Genomic DNA, 16,189 nt, shown 5'->3' on the forward strand with positions numbered 1-16,189 from the left:
CAGCAATACAACAAGTAGCCAGATTTTATGTTCATTAACAAGATTTCTAACTGGCCAGAAATTCCTGACAATGTTTGGTCTCTAAAGAAAAATAGGTTTCCGTGGTGAAGAAAAATCATGCAAAGAACTGGTTACATTAAAGAAACATTAAAACACAAACCACTGATGTATGAATTGCTTTTGCATATCCACACTGGTCCACCAAACCCAACATTCTGTAATGAAGAGTATTTTCACAGCCGAAACATAATTACATTTATCACACATGCAGTAGCTAGAGAAAGTTTTAATTTTCACCTTTGGGAAAACAATTAGGAAGGTACTAATTTCAGTCGGTATCTACCATGAAGTAGCTATTACTGGTCATACTCAGGGTATGACATTCATTTTGAGAAGCCAGAGTGATTATTGATGGGAAGTTATGAATTTAGCTCCCGGCAACTACTTACCTTGCCCTATCTAGCTCCACATTTATAACTCATAGTGTCTTCTAATGATAGCAATGAATTCCCCTATCTCACCCCCTCTCCAAAAAGAGGACTGTGCCCAGCGTTAGAAAGCTATTTTAAAAAAAATTCATTTATGGGATGTGGGCATTGCTGGCTAGGCCAGTATTGCCCATCCCTAATTACGCTTGAGAAGGTGGTGGTGAGCTGCCTTCTTGCATTGCTGCAGTCCATGTGTAGGTATACCCTCAGTGCTGTTACAGAGGGAGTTCCAGGTTTTTGATCCAGTGACAGTGAAGGAACGGTGATATACTCCTAAGTCAGGATGGTGAGTGGCTTGGAGGCAAACGTCCGGGTGGTGGTGTTCCCATGTATCTGCTGCCCTTATCCTTCTAGATGGTAGCGGTTGTGGGTTTGGAAGGTGTTGCCTAAGGAGCCTTGGTGAGTTTCTGCAGTGCATCTTGTAGATGATACACACTGCTGCCACTGTTTGTAGGTGGTGGAGGGAATGAATGTTTGTGGAAGGGGTGCCAATCAAGCAGGTTGCTTTGCCGTGGATGGTGTCAAGCTTCTTGAGTGTCATTGGAGCTGCACTCATCCAGGCAAGTGCAGAGTATTCCATCACACTCTTGACTTGCGCCTTATAGATGGTGGACAGGCTTTTGGGAGTTATGAGGTTGAGTTACTCGCCACAGGATGCCAAGCCTTTGACCTGCTCTTGTAGCCACAGTATTTATATGGCTAGTCCAGTTCAGTTTCTGGTCAATGGTAGCCCCCCCAGGATGTTGATAGTGATGAATTCAGCAATGGTAATGCCATTGAATGTCAAGGGACCATGGTTGGATTCTCTCTTCTTGGAGATGGTCGTTGCCTGGCACTTGTGTGGTGCATATGTTACTTGCCACTTGTCAGCCCAAGCCTGGATATTGTCCAGGGCTTGCTGCATTTGGACAGGGACTGCTTCAGTATCTGATGAGTCGTGAATGGTGCTGAAAATTTTGCAATCTTCAGTGAACATTCTCACTTCTAACCTTATGATGGAAGGAAGGTCATTGATAAAGCTGTTGAAGATGGTTGGGCCTAGGACACTACCCTGAGGAACTCCTGCTGTGATGTCCTGGATCTGAGATGATTGACCTCCAACAACCACAACCATCTTCCTTTTTGCTAGGTATGACTCCAACCAGTGAGAGTTTTCCCTTGACTGCCATTGACTCCAGTTTTGCTAGGGCTCCTTGATGTCACCTTTGGTCAAATGGGGCTTTGATGTCAAGGGCAGTCACTCTCACCTCTGAGTACAGCTCTTATGTCCATGTTTGAATCAAGGTTGTAATGAGGTCAGAAGCAGAGTGACCCTGGCATAACCCAAACTGAGCGTCAGTGAGCAGGTTATTGATAAGCAAGTGCCACTTGATAGCACTGTAGATGACCCCTTCCATTGCTTACCTGACGATCGAGAGTAGACTGATGGGGCTGTAACTTGACATTGCCGGGTAGATGCCAGTGCTATAGCTGTACTGGAACAGCTTGGCTAGGGGCACAGCAAGTTCTGGAGCACAAATTTTCAGTACTATTGCCAGAATAGTGTCAGGGCTCATGGCCATTAGGTTATTCAGTGCCTTCAGCCACTTCTTGATATCCCATGCAGAGAGTCAAATTGGGATCTGTGATGCTGGGGACCTCCAGAGGAGGCCAAGATGGATCATCCACTCGACACTTCTGGCTGAAGACTGTTGCAAATGTGTCAGCCTTACCTTTTGCACTGAGGTGCTCCTCCGTTATTGAGGAAGGGGATATTTGTGGAGCCTCCTCCTCCAATGAGGAGGTTGATTGCCCACCGCCATTCACAACTGGGTGTGGCAGGACTACAGAGCTTAGATCTGATTTATTGGTTGTGGAATCGCTTACTGCTTATGCCGTTTGGCATGCAAGTGGTCCTGCGAAGTAGCTTCACCAGGTTGACACTTCATTTTTAGGTATGCCTGGTGCTGCTCCTGGCATGCCCTCCTGCACTCTTCATTGAACCAGAGTTGATCCCCTGGCTTGGTAATAATGGTAGAGTGGGGGTTATGCTGGACCATGAGGTTACAGATTGTAGCTGAGTACAATTTTGCTGCTGCTGATGGCCCAGTCTTGAGTTGCTAGATCTGTTCGAAATCTATCCCATTTAGCACAGTGGTAGTGCCACACAATGCGATGGAGGGTATCCTCAATGTGAAGGCGGGACTTTGTCTCCACAACAACTGCGTGCTGGTCACTCCTACCAATGCTGTCATGGAAGATTATGGAAGATTTATAAAACTGAATGATTTTTAATATACTTAAAAGGATTACTTCCACTTTGAATGCTTAATATTGGCAAATGACTATGTAGCAAACTGATAAATACTAGACAATAAGCAAAAGGACACAAACATAGAGTGTGAGCAAGCTATTATTCAACTAAGCATAAAAATATCAGAACATTAAAGGACCCATGTTACAAAATCCTTCTAAGGGACTCAAGCTATTTAGCCAGTTTCAACTACCAGTGCCATTTGAGGGGAAAGAAAGACTGCAGACAAAATTTGCTGGCAAAGGATGAAACTGCATCTTAAGTTATGCTTTTCTGATGTGCAAGAACAATGGCCTTTTTCTTTAGATATTTTCAAATTATATTAATATATAATTTTCAACAATTTATATAGTGCCATTAATGCGGAAAAGCTTTCCATGGTGCTTTACAGAGAAATAATCAGACAAGAACTCACACTAAACCAAAAGTTTAATCAAAGAGGTTGATTTTAAGGAGATTCAAATCATTGAAATTTACAGTGCAGAAAGTGACCATTTGGCCCATCATGCCTGTGCTGGCTCTTTGAAAGAGCTATCCAATTAGTCCACTCCCCTGCACTTTCCCCATAGCCCTGCACATTCTTCTTTCCTAAATAAATGTTCAATTTCCTTTTGAAAGATGAGCCTGCAACCACACCTTTTCAGTTAGTGCATTACTGATTTTCACAACACACTGCATCACTGCATGAACAAAATTTTCATCTCTTCACTTAAAGGAGGAGAGAAAGGGTGAGGGAAGGAATTTCAGAGCACGGGACCTAGACAACTAAAGGCAGGGCTGCCAATGCTGAGGCATTGGAGCGGGAAGCACAAAATGCCTGCCAGAGGAATGTAGAGTTCAAGAGGACGGTGAGGCAAGTTGGAGGGCTAGAGGAGACTAGATAGATAGGGAAGGGTAAGACCAAGAAGGAATATAAACGTAAGAATAATAATTTTACTTTGGAGATGTCAAGGGTCCTGGAGTCATTGTGGGTTAGCAAGGATAGGGGTGAAAAGTAAGTGGGACCTGGTGCAGGAATATCATAAGTATGAATCTACATAACAGTACTATCTACTGCCCTGTGTCAGAGACAAATGCCTCACCAAAGTATGGCACAGCTCAAACTAATACACAAAGAATTAGAGGACAAATGATCTTCATTCAAAACAGTTGTGTTTTGAGGATGGACACAGGTCTGCACCTGCAGCTCCATTATTGGGTATGGTGGCTCTAATACCCTTGAGGAGGTAAAGACTAACCCAGCTGCAGAATGACAAATTGAAGAGAAAGTCATCCTGGGCTGATGTTGTACACATACTACAACTGAGGTCTGACAACAGGTCACCTGCTTACCCACCCACTCAGCCTGGAAATCACAATCACATGTGAAGATCTAGAGGAAGAAAATAAATGCAGTTTTAAAACAGAAATGAAAATAGGTTGAAAGAAGCTATGGGTTTGTTCAAATTGAGGTTATTGCTTGCATACATTTGGTACAGCAGCAACTCACAATAATATTCACAGCCGACTTACAATACCATCATTAATTGAACAATCTCTCCTCTTTCATCTCACCCGTGATACCATTAAATTAAAACGGGCAAATTTGAAAATGGGCTAATTCTGCTTCTAATTATGGCTGCTTTTGGGATACTCATTAAGGGCACAACCACAAACTAAATTCATGATCACTTATTTGGACTTGCACGCCTAGGTTAATGAAAGGGCAGAGTTAGGTGATGCCACAACTGCAGAGGGCGCACTCCATGCACATGCCGTTGCAGTGCCTGGGATATCACTGCCAACGATGTCCCAGGTAGTTGTCAGCATCAAAGATGGTGCAGGCCAAACACAGCCAGAAAAAAAATTACACCTTGAACTGGAAACTACAAACAATGCTATACCTTCTTCTCTAAAAAACACCTGCATTTTTTAAAATAAAAATTGCAATGTTTAAGCAGATTGAGTATCAGGTAATTATTGCAGGAGATCCATGTTGTATCTTTCCTAGGAAGCGTGCAGTGGGACAACGTGCAGGGAGTTTCCTCCGTGTTTAACTGGTGCTGTAAGTGCAGGAGAGGGGCAGCAAATGAGGTCTCCAGCAAGGGCACTGGAAAGGATGGTAAGGGCTCAGGCGAGAGGGAGGCACTGAGACCTCGGTGAAAGGCATCACAGGATGGCAGTCGGGAGGCAGTGAGTGAAGTGATAAGGGCTCAGACCAGCAGCGGACAGGATGGTGCAGATGCAAGCCATATTGCCACCACTGTCAACATGGGGTAAATCCAGGTTTGCGCCAGTGGACACTGCGTCAGGAGTTATAGTGTAACAGAAGAAATATTGATGAAGTGCACATAAAGTTAGTGTATGCAGTGATTGTGATTTTTGATTTTCTAGGCTCAAGTGGCTTATTAAACAATTTACATATGTAACAAAATATTTTTGCTGAGAAAAACTGAAGGAAGCTCAGCCTTTTCAGTGTTGAATGCAAAAGAAAGATGTGCAACTGTAAGAAAGAGTTTAAAACATAGAAAAAGTACAAGTTTGTAAAAAGTTGCCTTAGTCTACATCAAACTTCAGACATTTCCTTGGCAGATTAAGTATCCATTATGCACATTTGAGTCAGAAACTTTCATTCATATCTTGGATGTATTAAAAACCAGTAATGGTTTTTTTGCAAAATGGGAGTCAACGTTACCAGATTAATGTATTGAAAATAGTGTATATAGAGAAGACAGCAACACAATTACAAACACAAGCTTATAAAACTGGAATTAACTGGAACTTATGAAATATAACCAGCACATCAAGGCTCAACATTTCTAGCCCTTTTTAGAGCAATTTTAGATATGCCAATCAAAGTTTACTCCTGTAAATGGCCCCATTATGTACAGTAGTCATTTAATCATTTACATTTAGCTAATTTAATTAGAAAAAGTCTCATTGGCTCAATATTTTCCACTAGAATTTTGAACATTGGTCAGTTTTATCTTCTGAGGGTTAGCAATTAAGCTCGCAGTAACATTTGGAAATGAATTCAAGCAATTTTTTTTCTTTTAAATTGGCAGAAAGTGGTTTGTGTAAACTCTCCTGAATCCACAATGGTCAACTTGCTGTTGAGAGATACATGAATAAAAAGTGCACAGTGGAAGGCAACGTTGTGTAAAAATGCTCCAAGTCCTTTTCAGCCCTCGTACTGCTGTTGGTACCGTAAATTAAGCTCTCGCAGTTCCCGCTCTCGTACTCTCCGCGACTTGTTGGACTTTGTGGACCTACTAGATCTTGTGGACTGGGCTGACTTGGTGCTTTGGCATCGAGATGAAGCTCTCTTCAAAAGGTTCTGAGATATAGAGCGATGCAGGTTCTTCATAGAGGAGGAGGCTGCCATGCTTACTATCCAGGGGTGCTTCAAGGCCTGGCCCACAGTCAGTCTTTCACTGGGATCCACAGTAAGCAGTCGGTCTATAAAGTCCTTGGCTAGGTTTGAAACACTGGGCCATGGCTAAAAACAAAATAAGCAAAAAAACATAAAATCATTACAACTGCAGGATAAGTCTGACAAGCCACTAAAATTATATTAGCATTTTGATAAAATTAAAATAAGTCAACAATGAGAAGAGAGCACTGGATACTGGTGTGAGAAGAATACCAGGGCTGTTGGGGGGGGCCAGGGGGGTGGAGGTGGAAGGAGAGCATCAGGAAAAGCAAGATTTATGCAGTTACTCATGAAGTTTAATGAACATATAACATGCTTTGTTACTTAGGTGACAATTGAATGTTCATGAATGGACAAACAGCATAACATGAAATTGTACATGTACAAGGGAACAAAATTTCCGGTTAAAATATATTTTTCTCAGGAAAATGAACTATAGTGCTTGGTAGTACAGAACTTGAGTATTGCTGATAAAAGAGACATGTTGTCAAAGCTTTTCATCTTGCACTCATCAGCACAGACACAAAAATGCCAAATTTCAAAGGGAATACCAAATTATAGTGCATGAGAAAAGGGCTGCCAACCAATCAGCATTTCACAACATGGAATTCTGAGTGTTTTACTGCCATTTTGGACATCACGTTTCACAGTACAAATCAATTATTTTGTAAACTGTAAAACAATGCCCTTCTGTAGTATACTTAGCTTTGGGACATTTGTGTTGCAGAATTTGGTGTGAAGTTCTAGTTTTGGCGGTATTGGATACTTAGACCTTTACAAGGCTTTTTTAAAAATTAATGTACAACAACACTAATTACAACTACAATCTGTCAGTATTTCACAAAAGGAATGAAGTTTGGTAAATCATGAGTGGGTTCATTAAAAGGATGAAACAGTATTCATTTGTCTACATGTCTAAATAAGCCGAGTGGCCTACATAACAGTCTTCAACGCTAGTTTATTGTCTCAAACTCTGAGATACTATGACTCACCAAGGCTCCTTAGACAGCACGTTGCAAACTCATGACTACTACCACCTAGAACGACAAGGGCAGCAGATAGATGGGAACACCACCACCTGTAAGTTCCCCTCCAAGTCACTCGCCATCCGGACTTGGAAATATATCGCCATTCCTTCACTGTAGCTGGTTCAAAATCCTGGAACTCCCTTCCTAACGGCACTGCGGGTGTACCTACACCACATGGACTGCAGCAGTTCAAGAAGGCAGCTCACCACCACCTTCTCAAGGGCAACTAGGGATGGGCAATAAATGCTGGACCAGCCAGTGAAGCCCATATCGCGTGAATGAATAAAAAAAATATGCTACATGAATACAAATATTTGTTTTACACGTGTAATTCTGAAAAAAAAGACTTTTTCCCGCATTCACTCCCAAGCACTATAATGCCAAAACCTACAGACACACCAATTCTCTACATCAGAATGAACTATGATGCCGAGTGTGTGCAATTTTGTCTGCAACACTGGGGAAAATGTAGTCCCTATGGCAGCCAACTCAACAACGATAAGGGCAGAGTTTTTCACCCATCCTCTCTGGAACAGTGCACATTGCAGGGCAATGACAGTCAGATATCCTGCACATTTTGTTTTCTATTTTTAACTTACTTACCCCAATCCCCCTAGCCTAACCTACTTGTCCCTGCGGCTAGGAAATTCTGGGCTTTGCACCTCTCAATAGCCATATAATCTATCAGCCTAGCAACAAGTAAGCAAATCCCATATCTCTTTCCCAATTAGATCAACAGCCATTTACCGTAGCTCCTTCAATACAATAAAACTCATTAACCCACAGTTTCATGGTGCCAAGTCCACTTATTTGCTTTGTTATGCCTATTCCAATTTTAAAGCCAGCAGCAACGGGGCACATTTTGATTCCTTAAACATCTTACTATGTGTAAATCTAAGATTTATACAGTGTTAATCGAAGTTAACTTGAGTTCAATATAATAAGTCCTCTATGTATTTGGCACTTGGGCATTAGCTTACTTATCAAATAAATAGTTCATTAACAGGGCCAATACCAGAAAGGTTCTGGTCCAAACCTTTGGTGCCCTGGGACGGCAGAGTTTCTTTTCAAAATTCGCCAGTGCAGCTAGATGAGGGTCAATGTCATTGCTTGGGCTTCAAATTACACAGCTGTCTGGTGGAAGTCCAATTCTTTGTAACTTGAGCTGCTAGATCAGTTGTAAAGCTTTGTGCCAACTGCTCAATGTTAATCTCTTCTCCAAAATGAGCACAGAATCTGCACAGCCTGCTAGTGTAGTATCAGGACACAGCCCAGGATTTCGAGCAATGGTGTAGAGAAAAGAGTGCTGACTGACCTAGGAAATAGCCTGCTGTTTCTGAAAACCATGGGATATAGTCAGAAATGCATATATATTTGACAGTGAAAATGTTGGATTCTCCAGAGTGATGAATTAATGAGGCAAAACACATGTTCCATTCCACACCTCATTTCCTCCAGTTCTGCAAACTCAGCAGATGCCAATTTTCTGGTAAAGAATGCAGATGCTGATTCTATAAAATTAAAATACAGCCAGTTAAAAAGTACATATGCACGATTCATTGATGTTGGGGTCAAAATTCAAGATAGCAAAATTGAGGCAGGAGAAAGTGAAAACTACAAAAATTCACCCCTGACAAATGTGCCAGTATTCAGTTGGTATTACTCACTTTAAGCATAACTGATAATTCTTGTGTTACAAACAGTCTTTAATACTTTTCACTCAGGTCTAAATATTTGAACTTTACTTTTCCACCAAAGTGGCTCAACTATAATGCAATAAACAAAAAGTTTATAATTGCTGCAAAAATATTTTTTGGAGCGAATAGTTGCATAACTTAAAGCAACAATAAAATAAAACTACAAAATATGTTAGACTATTACTGATGGTCTCTTTCAGGAGGTATTAGAATACTCCAATTGTACCACTGCATATTTTTATCAATTGCACCAAAATATATTGCATTCTATTTTTACATTTGCCATACTAAATATGTGGTTTCCTTGGACGCACTTACAGCAATATGATTACACAACTGCACAACACAGACATCTTATCACAGGATTGATTTAAGTTTCTGCCCAGGATCCAAATAACAGAAAACGTTAACACAAGCAGCATTCACTCATTTTTGGTGTGCATGTTTGAGATTTTAATTTCATAGAATCAAAGAATAGTACAGTACAGAAGGAAGCCATTCGGACCATCACATTTGCATTAATTCTTTCAAAGAGCAATCCAGTTCGTCCCGCTCCTCAACTCTTTTCCCATATCTCTGCAAACTTTTCTCCAAGTATTTATCTAATTCCCTTTTGAAGGCTATTATTAAATCTGTATCCAACACCTTATCTGGAACCCTATTGCTTGTTGGAATATCTAACTAGGTCAAGTAACTTTTCGCAATGTGACATAACACACACACTGCATTTGGTTGCACCATTTTACAGAAGATACCCTGGAGGCAATGAAAACACTGTTTGCAGAGGTGATGCATATTCAAAAACTTACAAAAAGCTTACATTTCAGATAGCTTACTACAGCTCTCACAGCTGGAAATACTGGAAACAAATCCAAGATTAAAATGAGCACATAACTAACAACACACTCCACACTGGAGTGATTCTGCAGAAATGCGAGGCTGATCATGAAGGATAAGAGCAAAACCCCGATGAATACTGAACACACCATATTCTAAACCATTGCAAAAAATGTTCCGTAAACTGTGAATAGTTTAAATGTTTGCATGGATTTTCTATTTCCAGAGAAATAATTACCGGGTATTCAAAGATCAATTATTGGTTTAGCAAAATCTGTTGCTACAATATGTTTAAGTACCATTTCTGTAGTTAGTATAATGTGGCTATTTTTGAATATAAGATTGCTTATTTGTGCAAGCTGTCTTGGATTCAAGATGTCTGGCAATGAATATGGAGAACAGGAAAATAAACCATATGTTATCTAGTTAGTGAAAGTTCCATATTATTTCACTTCTTCATTGAATGGCTCATGCGAAACACAGCACCTGACAGTGCAGAATTCCTTCAACACTGCAATTAAGTTTCAATCTAGATTACGTGCTCAATTCCTGGGGTGAGACTTTATCCCATGACTAACTCAGAGGCACGAGAGACATCACTGAACCTGATCAGGTGGATGCAAAGATCCCATGACACTACTCCAAAAGAGTGGAGTGGTCTTCCCAGTGTCATGACAAACATTTACGCTTCAAACAAATTAACTGAACATTTATTTCAACGCTGTTTGTGGGACTTGCTCTATACAGTATATAGTATTACAGCTGAATATTGCTGTATTATAAAAGGTTATATTTAAGTACTTTAGTGATAATGTGGTTTAATATCAATTTACTTTCAAATTCTGCTACCAGAAAGATCTTATTTTACAAACAATTGGGAAACATTGCTGTGATAATTCCCAATATATTCTGGGACCTTTGATTAGCAGCACATTTTTTTTCCCTGTTCTTATTTTAAAAACTAAAGCAGCTGGACAATTTTCAGTTTATTAAAATATCACTTGTCAACTCTGATACATTTTAAAATTAGGCCAACAAATTGTTTACTTCAAAGGGAAAATTAGTAATGATTGTATTTAAAAGCCGCATTTTTAACCAGAACAAAACTAGAAAAATAATGAGGCTAAATTTGATTTGCAACCTGCTGCTATGAAATACTTGCTAGGGTGGCTATTTAATAAGAACAGAAGTACTTAAGGACATAAACTTTGAGGTCAGAGTTCATTCCCTTTTCTACTTTTCACGCGATTTTTTTCATGGCAATGATACTGAAATTATAATGATTATTTACACTCAGGAGCAGAGCTGGATCAGAAGGGCAATTGAAGATAGATGATGAGAGAGTGCATTGATGGAAGGTGCTAGACAACAGTCTCCTATAGGGATAGATGTTCCTAGATATTTACCATTAGATTGTTTGTCACGCATTGCATTGGACAGCAAAGGAAATACTTTCGCAATGGACAGCATTTACAAATCACCCAAGATAACTTTTGAAGGTTGTGACAACCGAAGCAGTTCTATCTTATTCCTAGTCATACACACAGAAAGGCACAGGGACTGATAGTCATCTAATATGCATTGAAACAGCATTAAGTGCCCCTTTTTCAAATCTCTCTGTCTGACAATCAGAATCTACTGGCCTTTATTCTCCATCAAGATTTAGAAAGAATGTCTGTACACCACTTGAAGAATAATGAAGTGAATCCTTTTTATTAAAAGTGAAAGCCTTATCTTTTCACAGCATACAGCTCTATTTCAAGTTATCTTCGAGTATCTCATTCTGAAAAGGTCAAAAATACTCAAAAGAAATCCTATATGCAACATTGTTATTCATCAGTCTCAGCTTTCCTTACGCCCTTCCCATTTCCCAACAGAAGTTTTGTCTCTCAGATTCAGCTACTTTTGATGATTGGATCATTGTAGAACAATGTAAATTGAAGATAGTGGGACATTGGAGAAACCTTTACTGAATTTTAAAGGAAACTGGGGTAAAGAACAGGGGTGCCTCAATGTACAAAGCTGTTAACTGAAATGTCAGACAGCTCCATCACTAACTTCAAAAAGTAAGCAGCCAGTCTACGAGGAAATTCACTTGTAATACTTGAATAACTTCTGGATTTACATCAGTTTCAAAATTTTGGTGCAGCAAGATATCCAGCATCTCCATATAATAATTATTTTCCACAATTACAACCAGATTTCTTTACATTTAATTTTAAAAATTAGCCAATATGATCAGTGCTCTGTTAAGGAGACACTATTCTGTGTATGTAATACAATTTATAGATTTGACAGTACTTGTCATATGGAACTTATAAACTAAATTACACCTGCTAGACAAAGCTTACAAAATATTTGCATATCTGGCTCACTGAGAAGAATGCGTAATGAAGGAATCTGCACTGTGTGGCAATTTGGCTTAGCACAATCTCCTTTCAACTTTCAGGTCTGAAATTGAATTCAGCTTAGGCTGATTAAAATGCTTCTCTGCCAATTAAAGGGTCCCATGTGAAATTAGTGCAGAATTTAAACTCTTTGAGCCACCAGTGAGATGAGCTTTCAATGCCACCTGAAGTGGGATAAATTAATTGATTTTATTAAGATTGACATTAAAACGTGCATTTCTGGCTTTAGAATAGACGGATGTAGTTATGAGAGGTCTTTCTAGGCATGATGGGAAATTTAGCCAATACCATAGGCATGACGGGATCCTTAGCCCAAGATAGTTCCGGAGGCAGTTAAACCAACAGTTGTAACAATAACAACATTCACAGACATTCATTGCTGAACAGGACAAGGGGGAGATAAGGGGGAACTGAAGGCTGTACCCAGGGGTGAGATAATAGGAACATCTGCTGATAGAATAGTATGGTTAGTTAAGAAATTAATTAGAAACATTATTCTTCCTAGTTTTCATTATATTTCATTATATGTGCTACGAAGCCCATATCACGGAGAGGCGCATCATAGCAGGCTGTGGTTCTCTCTCTCCAGCGTATGCTTGAATAAAACTCTGCTTACTGGAAACTCAAAGACTTGAGTGGTCTTTCACACTGCAACATACCCTAGCTTGCAGGTTAAACCATAAGACGTAGGAGCAGAAAAGGCCATTCGGCCCATCGAGTCTGTTCCACCATTCAAAGATCATCCTCAACTCCACTTGCTTGCCTTTTCCCCATAACCCTTGATTCCAATTAAAAATCTGTCTGTCTCAGCCTTGAATACACTTAACGACCCAGCCTCTACAGCCCTCTGCGGTAAAGAATTCCACAGATTAACTAACCTCTGAGAGAAGAAATTCCTCCTCAACTAATCTTAAATGCGCGACCCTCTTACTCTGAGATTGTGCCCCCTGGCCCTAGACTCTCCCACAAGGGGAAACAACCTCAGCATCTATGCTGTCATGCCCCTTAAGAATCTTGTATGTTTCAATAAGGTCGTCTCTGATTCTTCTAATCTCCAATGAGTACAGGCACAACCTTCTCAACCTCCCCTCATAAGAAAATCCCTCCATACCCGGGATCAACCTAGTGAACCTTCTCTGGACTGCCTCCAATGCCAGTATATCTTTCCTTAGATAAGGGGATCAAAACTGTTCACAGTATTCTAGGTGTGGTCTAATAGTGCCTTGTATAGTTTTAGCAAGACTTCCCTATTTATATGTTCCATTCCCTTTGAAATAAAGGCCAATGTTCCATTTCCCTCCCCTACTACCTGAACTTGTAGGCTAGCTTTTTGTGGTTCATGCACGGCTGAAGTTTTAGAATGTGAGGTGTAAAGAAAATTTGCATTTTTAGATAAATTAGAGTAGTTTGAATTTCAAAGAGATGATAAGATGTTACACCTAACCAGAAGAAGCCAAGCCAAACTGTGTGTTTATTTTTCCCAAAGGCTGCTGATAAAATTAGTACTATGAAAAGATTTGTATTATGAGAGCGGTAAAGTTCCAAAGACATATCAGAACAAAGGAATTTGCATTAAAAAGGGAGAAACATGTATAAAGGAAATGAGGCTATGTGTGAGGAGGAAGGAATTCTAACATCTAACACAAGCGTGAAAAGCTTCCAGCCTCTGTGCATTAAATTGTTGTCTACAGGAACCAAAGCCGAGAAAACTCATTTTGAACTTACTGTCCAGGGTATCGTGTTGCTTTGCCTGGGTCTGTTTAAATCTATTTGTTTTTACTGTTGGCCTTAGCAGAGATGTAACTGGGAGTCAGATTAATTAAGGGTTTTAGGAGTTATTATAGTAGTAAATTGTAGATCTATGTACGTGCTTGAAATCTTTTCTTTTATTAATAAATCACAGAATATCACAGTGCAGAAGAGGCCCTTCGGCCCATCGAGTTTGCACCGACACTTGAGAAACACCTGACCTACCTACCTAATCCCATTTACCAGCACTTGGCCCATAGCCTTGAATGTTATGACGTGCCAAGTGCTCATCCAGGTACTTTTTAAAGAATGTGAGGCAACCCGCCTCCAACACCCTCCCAGGCAGCGCATTCCAGACCGTCACCACCCTCTGGGTAAAAAAGTTTTTCCTCGCATCCCCCCTAAACCTCCTGTCCCTCACCTTGAACTTGTGTCCTCTCGTGACTAACCCTTCAACTAAGGGGAACAGCTGCTCCCTATCCACCCTGTCCATGCCCCTCATAATCTTGTATACCTCGATCAGGTCGCCCCTCAGTCTTCTCTGCTCCAACGAAAACAACCCAAGTCTATCCAACCTCTCTTCATAACTTAAATGTTTCATCCCAGGCAACATCCTGGTGAATCTCCTCTGCACCCCCTCCAGTGCAATCACATCCTTCCTATAATGTGACGACCAGAACTGCACACAGTACTCCAGCTGTGACCTCACCAAGGTTCTCTACAACTCCAACATGACCTCCCTACTTTTGTAATCTACGCCTCGATTGATAAAGGCAAGTGTCCCAAATGCCTTTTTCACCACCCCACTAACATGCCCCTCCGCCTTCAGAGATCTATGGACACACATGCCAAGGTACCTTTGTTCCTCAGAACTTCCTAGTGTCATGCCGTTCACTGAATACTTCCTTGTCAAATTACTCCTTCCAAAGTGTATCACCTCACACTTTTCAGCGTTAAATTCCATCTGCCACTTATCTGCCTATTTGACCATCCCATCTATATCTTCCTGTAGCCCAAGACACTCAACCTCACTGTTAACCACCCGGCCAATCTTTGTTGTTTAACTTAGTTTTCTAAAAACCTCTGAAGTAGTGGTAGTCTTATTACTTCTGAGTTCAAGGCACTCATCTCTAAATAAAATACAAATTACAAAACAGTTGTGACCATGTGATCAAGTTTCCCTCGTGGACTTGATCTGCCTGGCACACATCAGCTGCCATGTTATAACAACTACATTCAGTTCTGGTCACCACATTTTAGAAAGAGTCCTTGAGAGGGTGCAGAGGAGATTTACCAGATTGGTTCTAGTGATGAGGGAATTTACCTACAAGGTTAGGTTGGAGAAGCTAGAGTTGTTCTCCTTGGAGTAGGGAGATTAAGGGGAGATTTGATAAAGGCCTACAAGATTATAACAAATTTGGATAAGCTGCTCCCATTAGTTGATGATACAAAGACTTGGTGCACGGATTTAAGGTTTTGGGTAAAAGATGCAGGAGGGATTTAAGGAGGAACTTTTATATTCAGTTAATGGTAATGACCTGAACTCACTGCCTACAAGAGTGGTGGAAGTACAGCCGAAGAACGTTTACAAAAGAAAACTGAATGGGCACTTGCGGGAATAAACCTGTAGGAATACAGGCCAGAGCCGGGGAATGGGACTGGTTGAATTGCTATGGGGTGAATGACTTCCTTTTGTGTCATAATGACTCTACAAGTTTTTGCAATTGCTTCACTTCCTGACCCCACACAGTTGTCTCTGGTGTCCCCCAAGGTCCATTCTTGACCCCCTTCTTTTCTCATATACATCCTGCCCCTCGGCAACGCCATCCAAGAGTACAGAATTTGTTTTCACTAACAGCTCTACCTCACTACCATCTCTCTAGACCCCATCACTGTTGCTAAATTATAAGACTGCTAATCTGACATCCAGTAGTGGATAAGCAGAAATTTTCTCCAATTAAATACTGGGAGGACTGAAGCCATTGTTTTGGTCCACACTCCAAAATCCACACCCTGGCTACTGATCCATCCCTCTCCATGACAATAGTCTGACACTAAATCAGTATGTTCATAATTTCTGGTGTCATATCTGATGAACTTCCGACCACATGTTCATGCCATTACTAAAACTACCTAATTCCAACTCTTAAGATCACCCAATTTTGCACGTCTCAGCTCATCTGCTGCTGAAGCCCTCATTCATGCTTTTGATACCTTTAGACTCAACTATTTCAACCCACTCTTGGTCTCCTACATTTTGCCCTTTGTAAACTTGAG

The 16,189-nt window shown here is 40.6% G+C and overlaps 1 protein-coding gene across 1 annotated transcript in view; it reads right to left on the reverse strand.

Annotated features, from left to right (window-relative positions):
- Positions 1-1,232: 1,232 nt before the first annotated feature.
- Positions 1,233-16,189, reverse strand: part of pskh1 (protein serine kinase H1) — a 49,693-nt gene continuing 34,736 nt past the window's right edge. Inside the window, exon 3 of the mRNA XM_078544167.1 lies at positions 1,233-6,259. Coding sequence (XP_078400293.1) covers positions 5,942-6,259 — 318 coding nt within the window. The 3' untranslated portion in view covers positions 1,233-5,941. The remainder of the gene's footprint in view (positions 6,260-16,189) is intronic.

Source organism: Cetorhinus maximus, chromosome 6 (assembly GCF_964194155.1).
Source record: "Cetorhinus maximus chromosome 6, sCetMax3.hap1.1, whole genome shotgun sequence".
Taxonomy (NCBI): domain Eukaryota; kingdom Metazoa; phylum Chordata; class Chondrichthyes; order Lamniformes; family Cetorhinidae; genus Cetorhinus; species Cetorhinus maximus.